Source organism: Pelmatolapia mariae, linkage group LG22 (genome assembly GCF_036321145.2).
Source record: "Pelmatolapia mariae isolate MD_Pm_ZW linkage group LG22, Pm_UMD_F_2, whole genome shotgun sequence".
Taxonomy (NCBI): Eukaryota; Metazoa; Chordata; class Actinopteri; order Cichliformes; family Cichlidae; genus Pelmatolapia; species Pelmatolapia mariae.
In genome coordinates, this window is record NC_086245.2 from 34349391 (window position 1) to 34376593 (window position 27203).

A 27203-nucleotide genomic window follows, 5' to 3' on the forward strand; every position below is an offset into this window, starting at 1 on the left:
AGACGGTTCGGCGTATATCTTGCAGATGGCGGAGCCGGACAGCGGTAGCTGCGGTTAGCTAATACAGGCTTGATGTGTAAATGCAAAGTGTTTAATTAAATCAATTTTTAGAGCGTTTCAGATAAACTGCGCTTTTATTATGTTTCATTTTCACGTGAAATTGTAAACATATTTAATGCGTGACTTTTGTACAGTATTTATTTGAAAGCCTGTAGCCGGTTAGCATCTTTGTTGGAAGTTTAGGCCTACTGTGCCAGCGCTTGTCGATTTTAACAATAGCTGCGATACGCTCCAATCGTCTGCCTGTTTCGTTGCATTTTTAAGAGTTATCTTTTAAACGACCCAAAAAAGACATGGGATATAAACTGGTTTGGGTGTGTTTTAGCAAGTAAGACATTTTGTTATGTAGACGGACTTTGACTTGGACGGGAACTAAGACCTTTTGCGAGCTAGGAAAAAAAATAACAATCACAAAGGAAGATGTCCAACGGCGCTACAGGAAGCGGGGCTCTGGCTTGGATGGTAAGTTTGTTTGGCACACGAGTAACGAACTTGGCTTAAAAAAAATAATTACAATGTTTTTAAGTAATAGCTCTATCGCAATACTTTACAATGTTGTTTCAACCCAAGGGCAGCGCGAACCTCGACTATTGCCTCTCGATGGCATTTAAATTTCATCGCCAGCCGGTGTATTTATTCTGCTGGCTATTCATACAGTTGTTAAGGATGAGCCATCTACAGTCTGTTGTTAAATTCTAACTCTGTTACTAAGCAGTGAACTGGGTTGAGTCTTGTAGACGTGAAGGGCCGGGAGGTCGCGACATTCATCTTTTTCTTTTTCTGCCCTGATGGTTCCTTGTTTATGTCTTCAAGCGAAAGTTGGAAGAAGCGTCTCATCGAGACTGGTTTACATGACTGTTTGTACCACTACATGTACCGCTAATACGTGATGGAAAAATGCGGTAGGAGATGTACTGAAAATGAACAGGAATCACAAGTGCGAGCCAGCACAGCACTTCACACTATAGTTGTACGGTGATTCAGACCGCTCTCTGCCCTTCGTCAGTCTGACCTATTCGCACCAACCGTCTGGTGTGCAGTTACATTTAAACTTCTCTGCAGCATTAACATTGCTTTAATATCCGACTTTTGCTGTATGAGTACTACTGTAAGTAACACTGTAGTAACAGATTTGAACTAAAGTATTTAAAAATGCAGATGTTTACATGCGCTTCAAAAATCTTATAACACAACAGTTACCTGCTGTTGATACAAATAATTAGTTACTTCAGATACTGCATTGACAAGGTGACTGTAATTAATACTTTTCAAATACAGGTCTGTGTTACACACTGTTTACATTCCGTACCATTAGACTTACTGTATGAGTATATTTTACTATTAGGCTGAACTTGAATCTTAGCATTTATCAAAGTGACTGGTGGTTATCATCTGTTGTTTAAGCCTGTTGAATTCATTAATATGTTAAAATAAGGTGAATAATTTTTTTTTCTGAGATCAACCTCCACCCCCTTGTTGTTGGGAATTCCTGCTTGTTAGTGTATGCGAATATATTTATTAGAATATCATCAATTAATATATATTAAAGCGTATATAATAATATAAGCATAGTTATATTTATCACTTCATGACCAAAACATATGATTATGAACTACAGACAGAAATTAAACTTTTGTCCTTTTGTTGTTTATTCTCATTAATTCACCACTACTATGAAAAAGTTGTAACAGACAACTTACAATTAAAACTTGGCTAATGGTTATTTTCATTTTTATCTGTTATTAACAGTCTGTCACTAAAGCACATCATCTGTTCCTAGTGTGCTTGCATCAACAAGGTGTTTAGCAACGAGATTTTAACAAAACATTTTGCATATCTCGGTACATTGTGCAGGGTGAGCTTAAAAATTTTAGCAAATTGGTGGAGAAAATGAAGGTTTCTGGAAGCCTCGTCAGAAATGCTCTCAGTGGAATGGTGGTTGTTAAGTAGAGGTTAAGATTATATCATATTATTTCAAGAAAATTAGAAATAATATTGCTGATGCTATGGAAAAATATACTGAAGTTGTTTTATTGATGTTTGCAGTTTGCAAAAAGAAACACAAGTGTGCGGCGATGAGCGAAATTATAGAGCACTAGAACTGATGAAGCATAATTCAAATATAAGCACAAATTAGGTAGTTTGAGTATTGTTTTCCCCAGAAATGTTTAAGTGAGAGTACAAAATAACAGTTTAACACTTTAGTTTAACAGTAACTGAAATAACTTTTGCATAAAATTGTCACATAATAAAAAGCACTTTACACAACTTGCCTCATTCACAAGAGCACTATTTCTACTATAATTGCTTTCTATCTAACTTACATTCTCCGATGGATACATCAGAGAGCAACTTGGGTTAGTAACTTGCCCAAGGATATTTGGCGTGCATACTGGAACAGCCAGGAATCAAACCACCAACCTTCCAATAAGCAGATGACCCGCTCTACTTCGTGAGCTACAGCCACCCTGAAGCTAATGCCAAGGTTGGAGCTTTTTAACCAGCAGCTTAAAGCTGCTTTTTCCACTATATAACTGCATCAGTAATTTCCATCCACTATTTACTTATCTTGTCATACTGAGTGCAACTAGCGATTACACACCAATACCAGGCAGAGTTTACATTTGAGTCACACATCACCAGCTGCTAATATCTCCTCTTTTATAGCCTGGTTGTAGTCAAAGATGTGTTTTTGGCTCCAGGGGTGGAACATATCTGTTGGTTCCTCGATCACAGAGAACAATTTTCTTGCATATTTTGAAAAGCGTCGTGCTTTGCTGGAGGCTGTTGAAGTTGCTCTCTTTTTACGTACTGATGCTTTTATTGTGCCTGCTTGTGTTGGTATTTACCTACGAAGAGCGTATTGATCCCAAAGAAGAGGTTTGTAATGTCCTTCAAGAACCCTGGAGAATTCCTGAAGAATGCTTCAAGAAATTAAAAGAAAACTTAAGAGACTTAAGGCTGTGTTGAAGGATAAAGGAGATCATGCCAAATATTTCTAACTTGTTAGAATAATAAAAAAAAAAGTAGAATTGCCTGATTACACTGTGCTATCCCATCTATGTTTCCAGATGTTTCAGTACTTTTGCTGCACCTATTTTCCATCTACCTAGTAAAACATAAAGAGATGAAAGGTGACTCAAGACGTTTCGACAGTAATGTATGTTCAGTAAAACTTAAAGCTGGTATTTTTCACAACTTTCAAACTAAAAATAAAACAATGTCGTTTGGAATAAAGATGGTGGATTAGACCCCCTGCCCTCCAGTAACAATGAAATTCAATTCTGTGTATATCCTGGGTGTCTCATACAGCAATAAATGAACTCACAGCTAAAACCATTCTGTCTAACAGGAGGCTGCGAATGGCAGAGGGGATGCTGGAAAAATGGAAGGGGCCAAGAAAGGTTCCAAGTTATCTGTGGAGCGAGTGTACCAGAAGAAGACCCAGCTAGAGCACATCCTCCTCCGTCCAGACACGTACATTGGTTCTGTTGAGCCAATCACCCAGGTGGGTCCCAAGAGACTGCCTTCTGCTGGTGGCTACAGAACTACTTGCAGTACAACTTCACTGGCATTTTACAAAGAGGGCTTCAAGCTTATTTTTGTGTCAGGAGTTTATAGAATAACAATCTTTATTTTTATTTTGTTTCTTAAAATTTTCTGCTAAAATGATTCTGTCTTCAGGTGAAAATCTGTTTGGCTAGAGTAGCACATTAATGGTTGCCTGTAAGTGTGTCGTAAGGAGCTGCCTAAACCCTGCTCACAGTAAAAGTCCTTTGGTTTTGAACTGTCTCCCATCTTTACTGTTGTGTGTAGTACAGAGCCCATTGTCCTTTGGCTGTGTCATTTAGGAAATGTGTGACAAATCATCTGTCTTTTGCAGATTATGTACCAAAATGTTTGCCCAGTTCAGAAGAGTTAATTGACAAGTTAACACAAGTCTCCTCTCAGGCTCTTCCAAGACACTCCTGGTGCCCAGTGAAATAATACATACAAACGTCTGTCCACCAGTATAGCTATAGTTTAAACCATTCACATTTTAATTAAAGGAATAATCAGTAACTGAATCTATAATTGAAAACCTGTTTTACTGGCCAAATTTTAATTCAGAATCCTATATCTTCTGTTACTTCCCGAGACTGTTCTGATGAATATAACCTCAACATTCCTTAAGCTTACTCCTTCAGTCTAGTGCTATCAGCAGAATTTGATTATTGTCATTATTTTTAATGTGTTTTGTTTTTTTGCAACTCTTCCAGCAAATGTGGGTTTTTGATGAAGAGATCGGAATGAACCAGAGAGAAATCACCTATGTTCCTGGACTGTACAAAATCTTTGATGAAATTCTTGGTAAGTGATTCCAAATTGTTTTCTAATAAGTGTGTTGAAAAATGTTTCTTCCCCCCCGATTAAAGATTCAAATTGTTTAAGAAAACTTGTTAATGTGTGACTAGAAATTTGGATTATTTAGTTTAAAGATGTGTGTGCAGCTGGGCCGTGGTCATCTGGGCACATATAAGATCTGTTGTTCAGTTCAAGAAAACACGAGTAAATCCTGAATATGGGTATGAAACATTTCAACATTTGTCTTTTACACACTAAATGAGGCATTATCATTATAATGTTGGTATCATTCACTGAGTCAGGCTGTTGTTAGCACTGTTCAGCAGCACTGATCTACATATGGACTTGATGTGTACAGTATTTCTATGTGAGCCTATTTATGACCTATGCAAAGTCAAATGTGTTTGAGGTAGCACGCAGTCATAGCTGCATCCACTGGCTTAATAAAGGATAATAAAGCAGGCTGCATGTTATATATTAGCCTCTCAGACAAATGTAGAGTAATACTGTGTGCAAAGTGCAGCAGTGTATGAGCTTTGAGATGATGCCACCCAAACACTGGGAGGGTTGTTGGTGATGGTTTTCCTGCATACTTGGCCCTCTTGGCCTGCATGTTTCTATTTCAATAATCACACTGCTTCATTGTCTGGATATTAATGCCATGACTGTGTAATTATGTAGCAGGCAAAGATCTGAAACATATATATTTCTAAAGAAGCACTTTCAGCAAAATGGTTTGTAGACCAAACGAGGTACAGATTCGTTTTATTTGTAATTTCATCCAAATATGATATGTTATTTTTCAGTTTAGTGTAGTGATGAAATGATTGATGTTACAAAAGTTCATAATACTGCAATCTGAAAATTTTAGAACTTTGTTTGTATGTTCTGCTGTACTGTGAGTTATAGTTACACGCAGTAAAATATCTGAAGATATAAAATTGAGCACTATTTTTGGTACTTCTTGACACATTATAGAGCAAGCATAAAATGGCAACAATCCCTATTTGACGACGAATGTACGGTTATGCAAGGCATAAAATTCTCTATCATTTTGCTGTTATTTCTGCTGATCGTTATTCACAATGTGTGTTGTTGCTGTACGCTCTGTATACATGCAGCCATGGGAGCCTTATTTTTTTTATTAGAAAAATAGACATATTTTATTAACAAAAGTGTTTGTCTTAGCGGTGGCTCAGTAATAATGTGACTGTGCTGTTTATTGTGATCTTTTGGATTGGTATGATATTGTTTGACAACAGTAGTAGTTAGTTAGTAGTAGTTGTTTAGAGCTGTGCGTTCCATCAGGGTGAGCAAACCACTACTCGTTTATAGCCCAGCAGGGGGATTTACATTGAAAAGCTGGAGGAGTCGTGGTATTTTATATTATTCATGGATTTGAAAGTCTTATGCAGATATGAACACTTGGCACAATTAAAAAAAAAATATATAAACAGGTGTTCATTCACAGGTAGGGATGGGTATCGTTTAGGTTTTATTCAATACTGGTGCCAAACCGGTACTTTTGAAACGATGCCGGTGCTTAAACAATGCTCGAACCAGTGCTTAAAGAATGGAGAACACAAACTTTGTCCAAAAACCTCTTATGTTTTTATTTTTAGCAGTCTCTTTTTTCTGCAAAATGCTAACCAAGTTAGCCTTTTCTGTTGATACAACATACCTCCTTTGGTTGGAACCGGTGCTTAAACAATGGAAAATACAAACTTTGTCCAAAAACCTCTCATGTTTAGCTGTTTTTTTTGTAAAAAGATAACAATGTTAGTCTTTTCTGCAGCTATAGGGCATATATGGTATCACTCTATCAAACAAGAAGACAGCCGCATGTAACTACGACTGTTTGCTAGTTCACCTTACGTGCATTAATTTAATAACGTGGTTAGCCTACTCAACGTAAATTACACAGGAACAACATTAAGCTACTCACGCAGAGAAGAACGGCTGCTGCTGCCATCATCATCTGTCATCATTTCTGCTACACTGGCAGGGCTAGGGGCCAGGACTCTCCTCTTCGGGTTCTTGGGGGATGTTGCTAACTCCGGTTCCGATAACAGGCACCACACCCGCAGTAGATGTGCTCGGTGTGAGGTCTCGCAGCAAGCTATCAAATACGGTGCATTTCTCGGCTTTTAAAAAAACGCTATGCGTCGCCAGGTGTTTCATCAGATTCGAGGTGTTACCTCCTTTGCACAGTATCACCTTAAAGCACTTGTTGCAGGCTGCTGAGTTTGCATCATTTGCTGTGAAGTACAGCCAGACTTTTGACCGCTTCGCCTTTGCCATTTTTAATCTGTAGCTCTGCTCTAAAAGAACGTACATACAAGGACTGGGCCATATCATACCGTTCACGGTAATACCAGTATAATGTTGGGCAACGATAAGAAAATGAAATATGGCGATAGAATATGGGTAAAACGCGCATGCGCAGTGCCTTTGTTTTCATACGCACATGGCCGAAAAAGCATGGCGGCGACGGAGAATGAGATGGGCGAAAGCGGATCGTTGAATGAAATGGATGAACCAGAACTGGTTTGTAAAAATGCTGCAGCTTCAGTGGTGTGGAACTGGTTTAGCTTTCGTCCATCAGATACACAACAAAGCACTATTTTTGGTAGAGCATGCTAGCGGGCCGTCGTTATTACCGTGTTTTTTGGAAAATACGGCACACTTAAAATCAATCCTTTGATTTTTCTGAAAATCGACAGCGCCCCTTATAATCCCGTGTGCTTTATGTATGAACTCTGGTTGTGTTTACTGACTTTGCTAAGCTACGAACCCGCACCGCTTGATGGATTGTCGGAGCATTACGGCTATCGTAGGCAGGAGCCTCGCGGAGTGATACATACTGTGCTTCAACATAATATTACCGTACTGTGTGTGTATAACCTCTTTTTAAGTTGTGTGGATATTATACATGGTTATGCTGAGGATATGTCGCCAGTTTCCACTGGAAATGCCTTTTGGTTAAACTGTCAGTGAGGAATTTGCATTTGCACTGTTACATTTTTATATAACTTTAATGCACATAAAAAACAGCTGCTTGTTTCAGTGAAAATACATTGATGTTTTGTTTTGTTTTTTCACTAATCAAGTTGTGGAGTTGTAAAGTATTTTGTCTAGTGTCAATTATATCGTCAGTTATATCGTTATCACAAATTTTCAAATGTATATCGTGATAAATATTTTTGGTCATATCGCCCTGCTCTAGTACGTACCTGGGCCCGCCTACTATCCTTGGAAAGGTAAAATGATTGGCTAGAATCCAAAGTGTATGACATCTCAGGAAAATAAAAAGCACCGAAATGTGCACTGCTTTTCAGGCTGGTTACTACCGTTTATGTCAGAACCGATATCGCTACCCATCCGTATTCACAGGTCAAGGGACAGTGATAAAGAGTTTATAATAAAATGTGCGACAATCACATCAGTTCAGGGAGGGGATACATTTGGGCTCACAGACTATGTAGAACAGTGCAAAGGCTTCCAAAATTCCAAGGTAACCACTCCAGAGGTGTGCTTACACAGCGTGTTTTTCATATTTTGTAAGGTCTGTAACTCTTGTATGAAATATTGTACTGCAAAAGAGATTAAATGATTAAACTTGTCATATATCTCTTAAATTAAAAACTGCTAAATGAGAGAGGCTAAACTTGAACTCATTTATTTTCATAATGGAGGGTTTTGTTCATCCCAAACTGGGTGTAACAGTGGACAGAGGCTTCCACTACAAACAACTAAAAACAATGTAAAAATGTGCTCCACACAGAAACACTGTTCTGGGTTTGTAGTCTGTGCTGTGTCTAACTATCCTGGATGTGAATGCATCAGGTAGTTGGTGCTCTCCATTAGAAAATGTACTACATTGCCCAAGTGACATTTTTCTCTTCCTTTCATCTCTATCTGAAATGTGTCTGCTAACCACAAACTTTGTGTTTGTGGTTAGCAGACAGTCTGAAGACTGTTAGTGTAAGAGAGGTTATGCCGGAGGGAATACTCTGGTACTCGTTGGCCACCGCCCGCTTGATGAAGTCGATCAGTTCATGTATCTGGGCAGTGTGATAACACCGGACGGTGGCTCGGACAAGGACATTGCCTGTCGGCTCGGAAAGGCAGCATCGGCCATGCGTAACTTGAATCCGGTTTGGAGATCGACTACCATCTCAATATCATCCAAAGTCCGTTTGTTCAATACGATAGTCGTACCAGTGGCTATCTATGCGAGTGAAACATGAAAGTCGATGGCATCAATCACCCGACGACTGAATGTTTTCCAAACAGCGCGGCCTTCGACGGATTCTCAAGATTTGATATCAAGATCATGTTACCAACAAGGAGGTCCTTCAGCGCACTGCCTCACGACCACTAGCGGACGTGGTATTGGAGCGACGATTTCGTTTCACCGGTCACGTTCTTCACTGATATCCGGAACGACTACCGAAGATACCCATGTCGTGGAGACCCGCCCGGGGGTCACGGAGCCGCGGACGACGAAAACAGACGTGGAGACCTGAAAGCGGTCAATCTTTTTATGGGACGAGGCTGAAGATGTGGCTGCAAACAGAGCTCGTTGGCGATCCCTTGCTGCCCAATGCGCCATCCGGTGTAGGGGGAACTAAGTCTAAATAAAAGTAAAGTGAACTGTGAGTCATGCAAAACTGCTGTAGTGGACTCCCAGGAATAAATGTGTGGAAATTGATATTGTTACCTAAAACTAACAATGTTAAGAAGTCTAGTCATGGTCAGAAGCTCTGGCAGTGCCACCACTGCTTAAACAAAATGTGTATTTATTTGTCAATCAAAAGTTTTTGAAACCTATGAAATTCTTCCGACTAGTCTTTATCATATCATGGAAACATATAACACAAAAAAATTCAATGGAAAGTTTATAATGCCTCTGTCAAAGGTTTTGACCATGACCGATTACTAAAAATCATCCCAAAATAGGTTTTTGAGATAAATTCTGAACACAAGCGTAAATCTTGCAGAAATATAATAAACTACAGATCATAAGCCGTGGTAATGGACGGCTGCTGGGATACTTTTGTTCTTTCAACTTTGTGTTTTGATGTTTTGCTTGTTGACAGTCAATGCAGCTGACAACAAACAAAGGGACAAGAACATGACTGCCATCAAGATCACCATTGACCCGTGAGTACATCATTTTATATTTACCTCATTACATTAAAAATAATGCAGCTGATCTTATGAAGCATGTATTTTTCTTTGAGCCAGTTTAAACAAGCTGCCTCCTGTGTCCTCCTGCAATTTATATCGGAGGCAGAGGAACTGGTTATGGGTCACTTTGTCAAACTGGGGAAGCTGAAAATGTTTTTTTTGTATAAAAACACCCTGGAAAGGTTACATATAAGTGTGGAATAATACATTTCACTTGTAAAAGATTAAAGGATTCACACTCCTTTAGTGCCAATGTTGAAACAATATTTTTGCAGCCCTTATTACAAGAAAGAAATACCACAGGGTTATGACGTACAGTGAAAAGTGTAATACATTTCCCTGATGATGAGGTCAACCCTGTGTCCACGTTTATCCTGTATTTAAACTTTTTATACTGACTTTTTTAGTGAATCCAACACCATTTCCATTTGGAACAATGGTAAAGGAATACCTGTGGTGGAGCATAAAGATGAGAAGATGTACGTCCCAGCTCTCATTTTTGGCCACCTGCTCACCTCCAGCAACTATGACGACGAGGAAAAGAAGGTCACAGGTGAATGCAGAAAGTCTGACATCACTCAGTTGTTATTGTGAATGCAGAAAAGTTGCTGAAAGCAGCGTTGCTGACTGTTTGATTGGTTTCAGGTGGAAGGAATGGCTATGGTGCTAAACTCTGCAATATCTTTAGCACCAAGTTCACAGTGGAAACGGCATGTAAGGAGTACAGACACAGTTTCAAACAGGTGAGATAACTACAAACTTGCTTACTGTTACTTCCTCACAGCAGTACTTTTCATGCTTTATTACTACACATATACATATTACCAATGTATATCCGGTTTCTGGGGTTTCATAGTAACCCTGTTGCATGTTTCATTATATTATCATTTCTCATTCTTTTGGCATAACTTCACGAGTTGGTTTTGCAGATTTCTGATTTTTTTTTTTTTTTTAACAAGTCAACTTTTCTGAAAATCAAAAGAATTCGATAACTTAGCAACAGATAGACTTTGACACCACATTTGTATCTGTTAGGAGACTGAGAGGTAATATTGGCGGCCGTCAGTATTTTTCCATCAAAGCTGCAAGTGGTGAACACCCCCCAATTTTATAAACCTATATATTTCTGAAGGTACTATTCACAGTGGTTCAGAAGCACTGAGTCAATTCTCTTTCCAGCTCACGTGCCAAAACTTTTTTCAGAATGTTTCTGCTCCACTACCAATTACATTGTTTATAAGGAAAAGAGTAATTGGTGGGATTTGTGGTGATTTTATCCAAGAGATGTGAACTGTACTGAGAGAAATGGAGCCAGTAATGAGTAGAGGATGTTCTGCCTGTCCCTAGTTAAAAACCAGATAGAATAACCCCGTATGTGTTGTGTGTTTATTTTGATGTTAATAAGTGTTTCCAGTTCTGAGCAATTCTACACCCAGATGAAACACATTAGAAATACACTTTTTTTTTTCAGAATTTAATTAAGCAACAGTATACAGAGAATACAAATTGGAACATAATTAACATATGCCAGGGGGTGTAATATAAAAAGTTACATTCAAATAATTTATAATTAGTACAAATAGTGATTGTTTTTATAGCCTTTTTATTAAGTGGTACAATAATCAATTTTAAGTAAGATAGAGTATCATTATAGTAGTGTTTTAAATGAGGCTTTTGGCTAGTGTATTTGCATTTGTGGAAATAAAATTTAGCTAAGATAGATTAGAAATACACTAAAGGTGTAAAGATACCTGTTAATTACATAAGCACATATTATGTTTACAAACATCAGAAGCAAAGGGAGAACGAACTGTGAGATGTTTAAAACAAGGAAGTTTATTTATCACAATCATTAATCAATCTGACATAACACTATTCACTATTTCACAATGAAAGTTCAACTTTAGTTCAACTTGTTCTTCATGTTTTTGGCCACTAGATGCCACCAAAGAGGACCGTATTAAAAAGCTTTGAATAGTGAAAGTTTCAGTTGGCCTCGTCACTGGAAACGATTGTATCTGTTGACTCCCAGGTCTTCCTGTAGCTCTCCACAGGTGCTCCTCAGCTCTTGGACAACTCTTCTGATAATTCTTTATATTCCTCTGTCTGAAACCTTGTGGGGAGCACCTGACTGTGAACAGTTTATGGTGAAATGAGGATCTTTCCACTTCCAGATTATGGCCCAACAGTGCTCCCTGGAACTTTCAGTAGTTTAGAAACTCTTCTGTAACCAATGCCATGAGCAGGTTTTGCAACAATAAGGTTGTGAAGGTCTTAATTGGTTTTACCCATCATGAGATGTTTCTTGTGTTACATGTTGGTAATGAGACATGTTTTTATAGGCCATCAGTTGGGACTGAACCAGCTGATATTAATTTGTAGCGCTGCTGTCTAATTAGTGACAGATTTCTGCTGGTGTCATGACTGTCCATGCCTTTTTACACCTCCCTTTCTTCATGTGTTCAATACCCTTTTCCGTGTTTCATTTCTCATTATTACATACAACTTAATTTAAGGACATCTGTGGTTACATGTGTGGATTGGATGGGCCGTTACAGATGTCTAGTGAGAATTTCATTTCAGTAGCACTACATATACATATAGAAATATATTTAGGTAGAAAATTTGTATGTGCTTCGGTTCTTTTTGCCGCAAGGTCACAGTCTTCCTTGTTTATAGACTGATATTTGAAATCTGCCTTGGTGCCACTTGCCCACTGAAATCAGAGCTGTTTTCATGGGATTGTGACAAGTGGTCACAATCATATGAAGTGATTTGGGTGAGAGGTGAAACATCTTTACAAACATAAAGAAGTCCACTTGTCTGGGTTTTACAAGCACAGTTATTAAGACACCAAATGTTTTCACATTAAGATTTTCAGGTTCACTTAATGCAGCAAAGGGGGTCCAAGTTTAAGACTCCTGCACATGACCATGTCTAAATACCAGGTATGTGTATGTTATCATGTGCTTCATCCTCCTCAGACGTGGCAGAACAACATGACCAAAACCTCCGAGCCCAAGATTAAGTTTTTTGATGGAGATGACTTCACCTCTGTGACATTCCAGCCGGACCTGTCCAAGTTTAAGATGGAGAAACTGGACAAAGATATTGTAGCACTTCTTACCCGCAGAGCATATGATGTAGCTGGCTCCTGCAGGGGAGTTAAAGTGTCTCTGAACGGCAAAAAATTACCTGTAAGTCTCATTCTATGTTTTCCCTTATCGTGCCACACTAGCTAACCATAAAGTAGTCATTTGTTGTGTTCGTGTGTAAAGATTTGTCACTGTATATGTTTGCGTAAATATAGCAAAAACTGTACCATTGAGTGTAAACATCAATGCTGAGCACTGAAGGTGAAATTAGAATGTGTTTTGAGTTAACGGGATGATAATGGGTGTGAATGTTTCCATTTAAAGGACACGGATGTATCAGACTCTGATCTTCACATCACGCCAGTTTGGATTGTTTAAATGAGAAGTGTTATTTTTGGAGTATAAGAACTTTATAGCCTCCACAGTACATGGTTCTTGTGTCATGGCTGCTTTTACCAAAGTTTGCTTGAATCAAAATAAAGATAACTTAATTGCCGTGTTGAATATCACATTATATGTTCAATAACCCTTCTTCTTTCACTGAAGGTTAACGGGTTCCGCAGCTATGTGGACCTGTATGTGAAGGACAAACTGGATGAGACGGGCGTGGCTCTGAAGGTGGTGCATGAAACGGTGAACGATCGCTGGGAGGTTTGCCTCACCATGAGCGAGAAAGGATTCCAACAAATCAGCTTTGTTAACAGCATTGCCACCACAAAGGTATCTGGATATGAGTAGTAAGTTGCAGAAGTGTAAATGGCAGTCAGAAGTAAAGAATGTTCTTTTAACACTGAGACGTGTACGTTTTAGGGTGGCAGGCACATTGACTATGTGGTGGACCAGATTGTAGCCAAACTTATTGAGGTGGTGAAAAAGAAGAACAAGGCAGGAGTGTCAGTTAAACCCTTCCAGGTGACGTCACTGGGGTTCTTATTTATACATTGGTTTCAATTTACAGCTTCATGTTGAAAAACATTTAATCTTTCTGTCATTTGTACTTCAGGTGAAAAACCACATCTGGGTGTTTGTGAACGCACTGATTGAGAATCCATCGTTTGACTCCCAGACAAAGGAGAACATGACACTCCAGACCAAGAGCTTTGGGTCCAAGTGCCTTCTGTCAGACAAGTTTATCAGGGCTGTAAGGACATTTCTCACTTCTTTTCAAGCCTTCACCATTGTTTGTACTTAATCTTTTCTCATGTGAAGTAGCTGGACTTCAAAGAAAAAACGTTTGTCACCTACAGGCAACCAACTGTGGGATTGTGGAGAGCATACTCAACTGGGTAAAGTTCAAAGCTCAGACACAGCTGAATAAAAAGTGTTCATCTGTGAAGCACAGCAAGATCAAAGGCATCCCGAAGCTAGATGATGCCAATGATGCCGGTATGTAACTAGTTTCATTATTTATTCAAGTCTAAAATAAGGAATGTCCACAAGCAACTACCTCTTAATGAAATCTTACAGAAGAGAGTTGCATGGTGTACTGTTGGGTCTGATTGGGTCATAGTGATGTCATTTTCACAGTTTTCCTGAGACTCTACACTATGCAGTAAACCTGCTAAAAATATGCACTTCAGGTGGACTACAAGCAGAGAGAAGTACAATAATGCATGAAAATATATTTTAAAAATATTAGTCTATTATTAGACTAATTCTTAGTTAAAAAGAATTTGCCATGTCCAACTGTGTGGCGTGGAGGTTCATCGCTTGTGGCTCTGCTGTTGTGTTATTGAGACCCAGTTTGCGTTCACGCATAGTAACAACTAAATTAAAAAAAACAAAACAAATTGAATTGAAAACCATGTGATGGTAGCTGTGGAAAGGTGCCAAGTCCTCCTGGAAAAAGAAATCAACACCTGTTTACGGCATCATGAGCTATGAACCATAATCATCAAAATGAAAAGTGTGTCAGATGTGTAATAAATATAAAATGTTAGCCTTCTGAATTAAGTTTGTTTTTCTTCACAGTCAACATGAAGCTGCACACTGCAGCTAACTTAGTAATCCTCTTCATATCTCCATCTTAGGTGGCAAACACTCCTCTGAATGCACACTTATCCTCACTGAGGGGGACTCGGCAAAGTCTCTGGCTGTCTCTGGACTGGGAGTCATTGGTCGGGATCGTTATGGAGTATTCCCGCTGAGAGGCAAGATCCTGAATGTGCGAGAGGCAACACACAAGCAGGTACGAGCCTGAGCAATAATGACATTTCACTTGTAGGAAACAAAAGCAGGTGAAACAGATTAATGCAAAAAAACAAATGTCAGTCACGTGATAACAGGACATTGACCCTGTTCTGTGTTTTTGTCCATTTGCTTATCGTTTCTTTGTTTTCCATTTTTATTTATTTATTTAGTGGCGATAATAATTGTTGTTAGTTATATTCAGATATGTCCAGTTTCTTTTTTTCTTTTTTTTTAATGTTTGGAGAGGACCTCTTTGTGGACAGAGCAGAGACCATCCTAAAAATGGGATCAAATAGTCGTGGATGAATCAGACAACCATCTAAACCATTGTTTAGATGGTTTAAACAAAGAAGACATTCGGTCATTAATAGTTAATGACCTGTAAATTTCTCACGTTCTGATTTATTTCTACTGAACTGTGAAGATTAAAAGGAGCTGAAATCTGTGTGGACCTTATTATCACTGGCAGTAGTCGGCTTCTGAGGCATGCTGTTTCATCCATGTTGTCAACAGATCATGGAAAACGCCGAGATTAACAACATCATTAAGATCGTCGGGCTCCAATACAAGAAGAGTTACGACGACCCAGAGTCGCTGAGGACCCTGCGCTACGGCAGGATCATGATCATGACAGATCAGGTGACCGGCCTCACGGACACTCACTCGCAGTTCTGGTAGGACTCACAGCTGCGCAGAAAATAGCGGTAACTCTTCTCCTTGTGCACCAGGATCAAGACGGCTCCCATATCAAAGGTCTGCTCATCAACTTCTTCCATCACAACTGGCCTTCCCTGCTGAAACACACGTTCTTGGAGGAGTTCATCACACCCATTGTCAAAGTAAGGGAGGCACACCATTACCATTTTATTAAACCGATCAAGCAGCCTGAAGCTTGAAAAATATGCAGGGTGATATTTGTGTCTTGGACTCAGATCATTCAGGTCATGCACGCGTTGTGACAGCAGCGAATAGAGCGACTTGCAACACATTGTGATAAAGATTCTTCCTCATCATGTATTTCCAGGCTACTAAGAACAAACAAGAGCTGGCCTTCTACAGCATTCCAGAGTTTGACGAGTGGAAGAAACACACGGAAAATTATAAAACCTGGCATATAAAGTACTACAAAGGTTTGGTGTTTGAATCATTTCAGAAACTATTTTAGAGCGACTTTTGAAATCACACGTTTTTGTCTGAAAAATTGTTCATTATTTGCACTAAAAAGATCAATTTTTTGTTGCAGGTTTGGGTACAAGTACAAGCAAAGAAGCAAAGGAATACTTTGCTGACATGGAGAAACACCGGATCACATTCAGATACACTGGTGCTGAGGACGATGCTGCCATCACTCTGGTGAGCACGCTGTACTGCTGCTAGGACAAACAGGCTGTGAAAACTCCACTATACAGAATTTAGTCTGGCTGAAAGCAGCCAGTAATTATAGCATACATTTGTGCGTGCTCAGGGTCTGTTCAATATGCTTACTTTGATTCAGGCCTTCAGTAAGAAGAAGACAGACGACAGGAAGGAGTGGCTCACTAACTTCATGGAAGACAGACGTCAGAGAAGGATGCACGGCCTGCCAGAGGTTTGTATGGAAGAAGCTTTTATTGTGTGCTCCTCGCACTGACTTTACACAGAATCCTGCTAACTCAGCAATATTTGATTTGGGTGAAATGGAGAAAACATAGATGAGTTATTTCTCTTTTCTCCCCCTCCCCTCATCTTTCCCACCACCCAGCAATACCTCTATGGAACTCATGCCCGGCACCTCTCCTACAATGACTTCATCAACAAAGAGCTGATTTTGTTCTCCAATTCTGACAATGAGAGATCTATCCCGTCTTTGGTTGATGGTTTGTACACTTCCGCCATCTTTTAACTGTTTGGGTTTTTTAGCTAAGTTTTCTTTTTCACAGTGAAAGCATCCGTAACATACCAACAAACACATAACGTCAGTATTTTGTAAATGTATGCGAGGTATAATCAGCCCTGGATATTTCAGCTTTGTAAATGTTGATGATGGTGTTTGTGTGTTGCTTTTAGGTTTAAAGCCAGGCCAGAGAAAAGTGTTGTTTACCTGCTTGAAGAGGAATGACAAGAGGGAAGTGAAGGTCGCTCAGCTGGCTGGTTCAGTAGCAGAGATGTCTGCCTACCATCATGGAGAGGTACAGTCAAATCATTAAGAATGTTATGAACCATCGTAAGCAGCACAGCGTGAGATTTCTGTCCACGCATCTGTGAGTTTCTAACTATAAACTGATACCCGGGAAAATACTCAATGCTCCTTTTCAACACCACAGAGAGGATATTGACCCCATCCTAAAACAGCAGACTGGCTAAGAAGAAAACGTGTTCATTTTCAACAAACTTCTCATTTTTAAATTTTAATGAAAGATGTTTTTTTTAGTCTTGATGTTTTATTTATTGTACAGATTACACAGATACAATATAGTAAAATATATTTTAAAACCTACAAACAAACAAAGGATACACGGGAATATCTGAAAGCATATTAATAACAACTGAAACTTTTTAACCTTTAAATATTTACCCTGAGACTTTAACACTGCCTCCTCCCGACTACCCAAATTCATGTATTTTTCTTTCATTCGTACTTCTAGCAAGCTCTCATGATGACCATAGTGAACTTGGCACAGAACTTTGTGGGCAGCAACAACGTGAACATCCTGCAGCCGCTGGGTCAGTTTGGTACTCGCATCAATGGAGGAAAAGATGCAGCCAGTCCTCGTTACATCTTCACCATGCTCAGGTACAAATGAGTCCTGCATGTCTTTTAATTCAAATGTATTTTTCTAAAAAGGTTTCTCATCTGACACCTTTAGACAGACTAAACATTTTTGGATTCCACTGCATAATTTTCATAAATGTTGTCCAATTTCCCACAGTCCTCTTGCCAAGCTGTTGTTTCCAGCAGTGGATTCCAACCTACTAAAGTTTCTGTATGATGATAACCAGAAGGTGGAGCCAGAATGGTACATTCCCATTATTCCAATGGTGCTAGTGAATGGTGCCGAGGGCATCGGGACAGGCTGGGCCTGCAAGATTCCCAACTATGACCCCCGAGAGATTGTCAACAATATAAACAGAATGCTCAACCATCAGGACCCACTGCCAATGGTAAACATTGTGAAAAATAAAAGCACGCCAAGTACGGAGACAGATGAAAGTATATTTTAAAGATAAAACTGCTGGTTCAGATTAGCATATCCTCTATATATCAAGCATATTTCCATATGTGCAAAGTTTAAAATGCCTTGTGAAATCTGGAGATGGCTCGAGCTGATTTGTACCACACACTTACTTTATATCACAAATCTTGGCAAAAGAAATTGACAAGTAGATAAGTCATAGTGTAAACTGCTTGTTCGCTCTACCTCTTAACTGTTTACCTGTACAGTAAAACGTGGCATATCTTAACTGATTGTAGAGTGGTTGAAGGTAGGTCAAAAGCAGCTTGATGTTTCTATAGCTAGTTTCCTGTCAGCCTCCCAAACAGGATCACAGGAGTGTCCACAGGGCACGTGCAGAAAGTGCCACAGAGTACACCCCCCAGCTTGTTAACGGTTGTCAGCGGGGCACACACGTGCTCATTCTGTGTCTAGAGGACTGTGGTTCAGGGGGTTGGGAAGCTCATCTGTAACCGGAAGGTTGCCGGTTCGATCCCCCAGCTCTCTCTGTCCTGGTCGTTGTGTCCTTGGGCAAGACACTTTACCTCCACCAGTGTGTGAGAGTGAATGAATAGTGGAATTGTAAAGCGTTTGGGTGCCTAGAAAAGCGCTATAAATGCAATCCATTATGACTCACAGGTAGCTGAAAGATGGCCAATGACTAAAAGCCTGGGTAGCTTCCAACAGGGGCTATGAGAGGGCATCAAATTATAGGATGGATGCAGAGTCAGAGATGTGAACAAACAGTCCTCATCAGCACGCTGTGCTTCTGATTTCCACGAACTGCTGTGGTTTGTTGTTTGAAGTGTAGATAAAGGCTTTAACCTCCCTGTCCTTATTTCCTTCTACCCACAGCTTCCTAGCTACAAAAACTTCAAAGGGATAATCCATGAACTGGGTCAGAACCAGTATCTGGTCAGTGGAGAAGTGTCAGTCATAGACAAGAACACCATTGAGATCACAGAGCTTCCTGTTCGGACTTGGACACAGGTACAGTCCAGGTTGTTTTCTCGAGAGTGTAAAGAGTCATTGATAAAACGAAAATGATCTGGAATATATTTTTATGTCTGTCTGTATGTTTAACCGTTTTGTATGCAGGCGTACAAGGAGTCTGTGCTGGAGCCCATGTTGCAGGGCACTGACAAGACGCCAGCTCTCATCAACGATTACAAGGAATACCATACAGATGCTACAGTAAAGTTTGTGGTTCGCATGTCTGAGGAGAAGCTGGCCCAAGCAGAGGCAGCTGGCCTTCACAAAGTCTTTAAACTGCAGTCTAGTCTCACCTGTAACTCTATGGTAGATATTCCCCTTGGTTTATCTTGTTCTGCTTTAACCACAGCTGTTGTCTTGGAACGTTTTCATTTTTTTAACTACATCATTCTCAGGTGTTGTTTGACCACATGGGCTGTCTGAAGAGGTACGATTCAGTCCAGGACATCCTGAAGGAGTTCTTTGAGCTCCGCCTGCACTATTACAAACTGAGGAAGGACTGGTTACTGGGCAGCCTGGGCGCTGAAGCCGCCAAACTATCCAATCAAGCTCGCTTTGTACTCGAGAAAATCGAAGGAAAAATCGTAATCGGTAGGAACACAGAAAATCCTCCAACACTCACATGGCACACAGTACGGATTCCTTTTTTCTATCTCACCATTTGTTTTTAACCCAACCAGAAAACAAGTCCAAGCGTGAACTCATCCGCATGCTGGTGCAGAAAGGCTATGAATCTGATCCAGTTGCTGCCTGGACCAAGGCTCAGGAAAAGGTATCACAGAGCTTCTAGAAATATTCACACATTACAGGATTGGTACTGAACACAAACACTGCAGGGAGAATCTCTTTAACACACTAATTATTTTTCATGTTTTTATCCACCAGTCTCAAGAAGAGGATTACAAGGACGGGAACGAGAGTGACAGTTCAGTGGACTCAGGGTCCACATCAGGCCCAAACTTCAACTATATCCTCAACATGCCTCTGTGGTGCCTGACCAAAGAGAAGGTGGACGAACTGCTTAAGCAGAGGGACCAAAAGGTATTCTATAGATATCTTTACAGACTGACATCATGTTAATTTCAGTCTCATCAGTCATCCTTACATGTAAGAATATGTAGACTATAACATGTTGATTAACCGAGTGAATGTGTGTGTTTGTGTGCAGAGAGGAGAGCTGAATGGCCTGCAGAAAAAGTCTCCAGAGGATCTGTGGAAGGAGGACTTGACGGTGTTCATCGAGGAGCTGGATGTAAGTTTGTTTGTTGCCATTTATTGTTTTCTAAAGCCGCACATCGTACGGGCAGGTGCAGAGCCGAACAATACAGAGGAGAAAGCATTCACCTGAAATGTGTTCGTCTTGTGTTGTTTAGGTCAGTAGAGTTTGAATGAAGAGAACTCTTGCAGCAACTGTCCTTTGTTTTTTTGTGCAGGCTACTTTTGTCCAGTGTTATTTTATTTGGTAATCTGCAACATTAATACCATGACTCATCTTTATGTTCTGCCTCTCAGAATGTGGAGGCCCAGGAACGAGAGGAGCAGAGCTTAGGCAAGGCCATCAAACTGGTAAAGGGTAAAGTGGGCAAGCCCAAAGTGAAGAAGATGAACCTGGAGGAAACTATGCCTTCACCGTTTGGCCGAAGGGTGGAGCCTCCAACGCAAGCAATTAAATCTGACGCAGCCAAAAAACTGACCAAAAAGAAGAAGGTAACCTTTGTGTTTCGGCTTCAAAGTTGACATAGATTTCATGACAGCATTACTAGAACACACAGTTACACAGGTGTTGTTCTCTTATAAAACCTAAAATACTTCCTAAGAAAAACAAATATGAGACTAAAACACTTTCATGTCCAAATAAAGGGAATAAAGGTTTGTTGCATTCTCCTCTCAGGGTGACTCAGACCCAGCACTGAAACTGGAGTTTGATGACGATGGTTTGGGTGGTGAGGGCGGAGGTGGAGAAAACTTTGCAAGCAAACCGAAAGCTCCACGAGTGAAGAAGGAGAAGAAGGAGCCCGGTCAGTGCTTCTTGCAGAAATCATTCAGTTACACAGTGGTTAAGTCAGTGTGCTGCAGTGAAAATGACAAATATTTCTCAGTTGCAAAGTTTGTGAAAATTGAGGTTTGAACTGTGGGTTGTGAAAAGTTGTGGAATTGCACATCGTATGGAGGTAAATGCATGTGTGTTTATCAGCTACTTTACATCATGCTGTGTGATTTGGCTATGCATGGATGCTGTTTAACACTACACGTTTCATCCTTGATTGATGATTTACTGCAGTTTAAAAAGCACATCGAGGAGCATCACTGTATTATGTTAACACTCCTACAGACAGGCTGGTAATCTTGTTCACTCTTATACAGGAGCTCCTAAAGTGAGAAAACCTCCTGCTCCTAAAGGTGCAGGTACTCCTGCTAAAAAGGTAAAGAAGAGGAACCCATGGTCTGACGATGAGTCCAAGTCAGAGAGTGACCTAGAGGACAGTGAACCCATCATTCCCAGAGAGACCAAGTCCCAGAGAGCATCGGGTACGGTTACAGTCACTATGAATATTCACTGTCATCTCTCCAATCATCATCAGTGTTTGAACTGTCGCGTTCATTTCGTGTTCAGTGCACTACAGAGCATAAATGCATTGTTAATGATGTCATATATTTGTCTTTCTGTCATTAGCGAAGGAAACAGTTTAGACACCAAGAAAGTCTAAAGCAGCCTGTGGGTGGTTGATGGGATTTGTTTGTGTCAGAGGCACAGAAAGAAAGTATTTATTAAATATGCATTTCACTGCGCCAAATGTGCAAAATGAAAATTCTCATTTTCTTCACGTTTCACACTGTGCATCATGCATTTTTTCCCTTTTGTTTCTCTTTTAAATCCACTCAGAGTCTTTGCTTTATTCCCCCGTCTGCATCAGGTGGTTGCTTAGTGTGACTGGTTAGCATTTCATTTCAATCCGAAGCAAGCTCCTTGATTTCAAACCACCCGGGGCTAAAAATATCACTCAGCTTCTGACAGGAGTCTGATGTAACTCGGCTAATTATTGTACATCAGAGTGGCATCAGAATCCCCGGCAGTTATAATGTGGTTTCACACAGACCCTGCTCTCATCTTTCAGCTTCCAAACCAAAATACACATTTGATTTCTCGGAGGAGGAGGATGAGGAAGAGGCAGATGAAGAGGAGAACGCAGACGACGAGCCTCCTTCTTCTCCAGTGAGGTCGTTCAAAGACGACTTTGCTTTCCCTAAGGACCGCTATAATGACCATAATGATGACAATGAAGATGATGACAACGATGAAGCATATACGTCACCCAAACAAAAAGCTGTGTAAGGTTTAGGAATAGTTCACTACGTTCAATGATAATTTCAGCACCTGGATTTCCACCATTTGTGTTCTTGCACCCACCACCACACACAAATGTCTGCTATTCATGTCTTGTGGGGACATCTAATTGACATGATGCTTTCCCTAGCCCCTAACCCTAAAGCTAACCCTGTCACTAAAACCCCATTTTGAGTCTCAAAAATGCCTTCAAAGGGTTGTTGGTCCCCACAAAGATATGAATACACACACACACACACACAATCTCTCCCTTCTGACTTGCCGAGTATTTTACTTTTGAATGTGTTCCTTCTCCCTCTCTGCAGTTCAGCGACTGCAGCTAAAAAGAAAGACACAGCCAGCATCTTCTCATCCAAGGTAGCTGCGTCTGAAAAGAGCAATGAAAGTGGTGAGTCTGTGTCTTTGAGAACACTTCAGACTGAAACAGATGGGGGGCTACAGCTTCAGATGATCACGCCTGTGCTATTGTTGTCAGTGAAGAACAGGAAACCGGCTTCAGTTAACACAAGCTCACCATAATTGGACAATAGAAGCTTGTAGGGGGGAAACGAAACATTGCCAGGTCTGATGAGCCTCGATTTCTTCGACGCAATTTGAACTGCAGGGTCAGAATTTGATGTAAACAACACAAAACATCCTGCTAGCATCAGTGGTTCAGGGTGTTGGTGTTGTGGTGTCACAATATATTTTCTTTGGGTCTCTTACTACAAGTTGAGGATCAACACGGGCCAACTGAGCATGTTTCTGACCAGTTTATCCCATTATCTTCTGGTGGATGCTTTCAGCAGGATAGCATGCTGTTGCAAAGCTCCAGTCATTTCAGGACGACGAATTCACTGTACTCAAATGTCCTCTATAGTCCCCTGATCTCAGTCTAGTAGAGCTGCTATTGGGAGGTTTTATTAAAAGAAGTCTGGAGCAGATTTGGGGATGATCTATCAGTGACCTACAGACACAACAGCAGCTGAATGCTTATGTTTTTGTTGTAGACGAAGCAAAGTCTGACAGCGACAATGACAACAGCCCAGTGTTCACTTACTCCAGCAGCTCTGCATTTGACAAAGCATCTCCAGCAAAGAAAGGTCAGTATGTCCAGGAGAGAGCAGTCCACTCCTTACAGTGACAGTCTGTTATGTTGTGTCAAGATGCTGCTGATGCGTCAAAGCAAAGGCTCAAATGTGCCACAGTACTGCTGATCCTTCATGTGACTGTGAAGTCATGCACGTGCAGCATTTGAAGACCAGGTGTTTGTTTTCTGTAGCAGCTAAGAAGCCATCTGATGCAGTTCCTAAACCTAAGAAACCACCAGCACCAAAAGCAAAAAAACCCGATAAATCCATTTGGGACTCTGACTCTGATACTGGCTCTAAGAAACCAGCACCAGCTCTTAAAGGTAAGGCACACGTGCACAAAAAGAAGAAGAAGAAATGTAAAAAAGTCACAGTGCAGGTTGTGAGCTTTTGTTACCTTGTTGCAGGTAAAGGCCGGGGGAGGAAGAGGAAGGGCTCTGGCTCTGAGGACGAGTACAGCCCCATGAAGAAAACTGCAAAGCCTCCGGGGAGAGTAAGTGCATAGAGACGAAATTTTACTGTGTGATTCTGGCAGGCGAGGCCACGCTGAACTGGTGACCTGTCCAGGTGGTACTCCACTTTACACCATCAGCCAACATGGACTACCAAGTTTGTGACTGTAGCAGCTTCAAATTGATACCAAAAAATCTCAAACGAGTGTGAATCTGGGTGATCTCAACCTCGAGGTCAGAGGTCGTGTTTGCTGAAAATCTTGTGAATGTGATAACTTGAAGAAGAGGTAGCATAGGAGTTTCAAACTGACACCACAGGTGTTTCTACCAAAGATATCAGACAAGTGATGTCGACGTCAAGGTCAGAGGTCGTGGTTTTTCAGTCTCGTGTATTTGATAACTTGAGAAGAAGGTGATGTAAGATTTTGATACCACAGGTGCATGAGAGGGACTGCTGGCCACTGCCAGTATTTATATATATATATAGAAAAACCCTAGAAGGGATTTTAGTATCCTCAGTGCTAAAAAGTCATCCAAGCACAGAAGCCTGACGTACTTGGCTAATATACTGTGGGAGGCTGTTTTATGTGAGTCCACCTTTGGACAGATAGAATAGAATAGAATAATCCTTTAATTGTCCCACAAGGGGAAATTTGGTTGTATCAGCAGCAAAAACACACATATACAAACAGAGCAGGACACAGAACAGAAGCACAATTTTTACATATTTACATCATCTGTATAAAGTTAACACACATAATACAGCCAGGGTGGAGTAATGAGAACTGTCATTTGAGTGAATTCTATTAGAGTTCCTCTCTTCATTCATAACAAGTCTAATGTAGTCGTGTTATGGTTTTGCTTCTTTAATAAAGCGTCTGAGTCTCGTGTTGCTTAGCGAGCATCGTAGTGACGTGAATGATTAACTCGAGTGTTTCATTCTGTGCAGAAGCCTCAGAAACCTCCGTCAGACGACGAGGACGACAGCAACAGCATGAGCGGCCTGAGCGCTCTGACCCGCGACCGGCCAGGCCGCGCCAAAAAGGAGGTGAAGTACTTCAACGAGTCGGAGAACGAGGAAGAAGACGACGACGACATGTTTGATTAAAGTAGCCCGCCGTCACACAAACGCCACCTGTATAGAAATTTGCCCTTCCTCCTCCTCTTCCCCACAGACTTTTGTACATTTCCTGTTACATTTTCTTTTCATTAATGGTGATGTTCAATGATTTTTAATGTGTAGATGTTTTACACTTTTTATTATTCTACATATACAGGTTTCTTTTTTATGCTCATTGAAACGTTCTGTATTTGTCTGAAGCAGCTTTTAGAAATTTAGAATGCAGTGCTTTAGCACATTTTAATTGTTAAAATAATATGTACCTTTTGGAACATGAAGTTGAAAGTAAATGCTGAAATGTCCCCGAGTCTGCTGGTTTCATTCTTTTATTACTGAGCCGCTGCGTAAGACGACAAACTACTGATGTAATTACGGCTTCCATCAGTTTACACTGACGCTAACAAATCTTAGTGTCTGCTCATTTTAAATTCTTATTTAAAGTTGATGCTAATGTTACACAACCAACATACAGAGGGGGAAAAGCACTGGATACAATGTGTAGCTAGTACAACTTTAGAGTCATTGTTGGGATACCCAGAGTATTTGCCTGTGGCTGCATGAGGAGACTCACACTGGCTGCAGTAACTGACTGTTAGACTGTGGCAAAGGAAACTATTAAATTCCTGTTTGTTTAATGTGCTGTCACATATGAAGGCGGCTAATCTGATTCTGTTTAGCTAGCCTTTCAGAAGTAAACTAGAGAGGTGATGCTCTAGACGTGCTTAACAATATAAAGTGCCTTAAGGTGACGGTTGTCATTTGGGGCTATATAAGATTAAAACACTTAAAAAATTGTCACCAGTGTACACATTTCAGTGTGGACTGGTTTATACGACAATGAGAGGGACTCAGAACAGGAAAAGTATTAAATAACGTTTTAAATTAGTAATATGAGGCTTGGTGTTCATCTTCGTCCTTCAAGCATCTGCACACACCAGTGTTTAAAATAAATATATTTTATTACTTTGCCAGGACAGTTCATGGTAAAGTTAAACAGTATATGAACATAAAAAGTATATGTTAATGTACAAAGACAATATTTATGATGGAAAATGGAAACCAATCAAAGCTTAAATCTCAAAACTCTCCCATGGTTGACTTCAGCCTGCAGCAGAGGCTGGATAAATGTACAACAGATCCCACAGTAAACTGTGGGCATATCGTCTCATATTAACACAAATATACAAGACTGCATATCGTCTATTTTCTGATGGGAAAAGGTGATTGGGAACTCGTCTGTCCTGGAGGGGTTCAAACACGACAGACCTACTGTTATATGGCTGATGGTGAAGTTCACAGTCATGATTTCTGGCTCCTGATTAGCTTCATCTTGGGTTAGACTGATACTCGGGCACTCGTGGAGTTTTTAGACTCCTGTCTGGGTTTTATTTATTCACAACAAGAAAGTAAATCTGTAAATGTACTCTGTACATCTGTAAATCAGCTCCTCATGACTGTAACCAATCGTAATCTATCAGATCACCAGTGACCCTCTCATGGTCAGTGTACAGGTTGGATTGTGTTCTAACCTCATGCAAACCAAGTACATTTTCAGAAACCTATCTTCCAAATAAAGTCAAAGAGGAAACAAAAAAAATAAGTTAAAATAAATAAATTAGATGAAATTAAGCACAGAAAGAGTTAGATCCCACCCCTAAGCCTCACTACGTCACCGGTGACCTGGAGTATGTACAGGGTTAACTTCCTAGCAGGGGACAGTTCATTGTTGAGTATCTGTAAAGGTCCATTTGAACTTGAACTGATTGTTGCTACAGAATACTGGCCAATGCTGATTAGTCTTCCCATATCAGTCGAACTCAAGTTCGTACCTCACCTGTGAACCAAGTAGCTGTCAGATGATTGATTCGATTGATTGATGACAGCTAACTGGCTCCCTGGCTGAGGCATGGCAGATGGAGCTCTGCTGTTTGACATAAACACAAACAGAGGACATCAAACATCGAGAGTTGAGGTGACTCGGTTGGCATTTGTCCCATTTGTCCTAAATGACACGCGTGTTGCATTTTCCTCCTCCTCCTCTGTTTCAGTGGGAGTTTATGTTTCCAAGCACAAACACAGAGCGTCGTTTCCACAGAGCTGCCGACTGGAATGCAAAGCACACACCATTTATATAACATCTCTGCAGTGA

At 40.4% G+C, this 27203-nt stretch overlaps 1 protein-coding gene across 2 annotated transcripts; it reads left to right on the forward strand.

The window, feature by feature from the left end:
• Positions 1–17: 17 nt before the first annotated feature.
• On the forward strand, positions 18–25343 carry top2b (DNA topoisomerase II beta). 2 transcript variants are annotated; one of them, XM_065471456.1, is made up of 36 exons: positions 18–522; positions 3413–3568; positions 4320–4410; positions 9507–9570; positions 10005–10150; positions 10243–10340; positions 12582–12794; positions 13239–13412; positions 13503–13604; positions 13696–13833; positions 13940–14078; positions 14723–14880; positions 15396–15521; positions 15611–15721; positions 15907–16012; positions 16126–16235; positions 16378–16470; positions 16624–16738; positions 16929–17050; positions 17507–17655; positions 17792–18023; positions 18929–19063; positions 19172–19372; positions 19462–19657; positions 19747–19838; positions 19952–20107; positions 20235–20318; positions 20579–20773; positions 20958–21084; positions 21431–21595; positions 22183–22396; positions 22718–22800; positions 23402–23494; positions 23677–23805; positions 23890–23975; positions 24884–25343. In XM_065471456.1, the coding sequence occupies exons 1-36, from the start codon at positions 481–483 to the stop codon at positions 25040–25042; spliced, it is 4800 nt and encodes a 1599-aa protein (XP_065327528.1). In that variant the 5' UTR covers positions 18–480; the 3' UTR covers positions 25043–25343. The 2 variants fall into 2 exon arrangements, with proteins under 2 accessions (XP_065327528.1, XP_065327527.1); XM_065471455.1 differs by having other exon boundaries at positions 23674–23805; positions 24884–25342.
• Positions 25344–27203: the final 1860 nt, after the last annotated feature.

Excerpts from the sequence above, each read along its gene's own strand:
- top2b (XM_065471455.1), top strand. The coding sequence starts at position 481 with ATGTCCAACGGCGCTACAGGAAGCGGGGCTCTGGCTTGGATG. Across the intron at positions 12,795-13,238 it reads TGAACGGCAAAAAATTACCT|GTTAACGGGTTCCGCAGCTA; the intron begins GTAAGTCTCATT and ends CTTTCACTGAAG. Across the intron at positions 19,839-19,951 it reads GGACCAAGGCTCAGGAAAAG|TCTCAAGAAGAGGATTACAA; the intron begins GTATCACAGAGC and ends TTTATCCACCAG.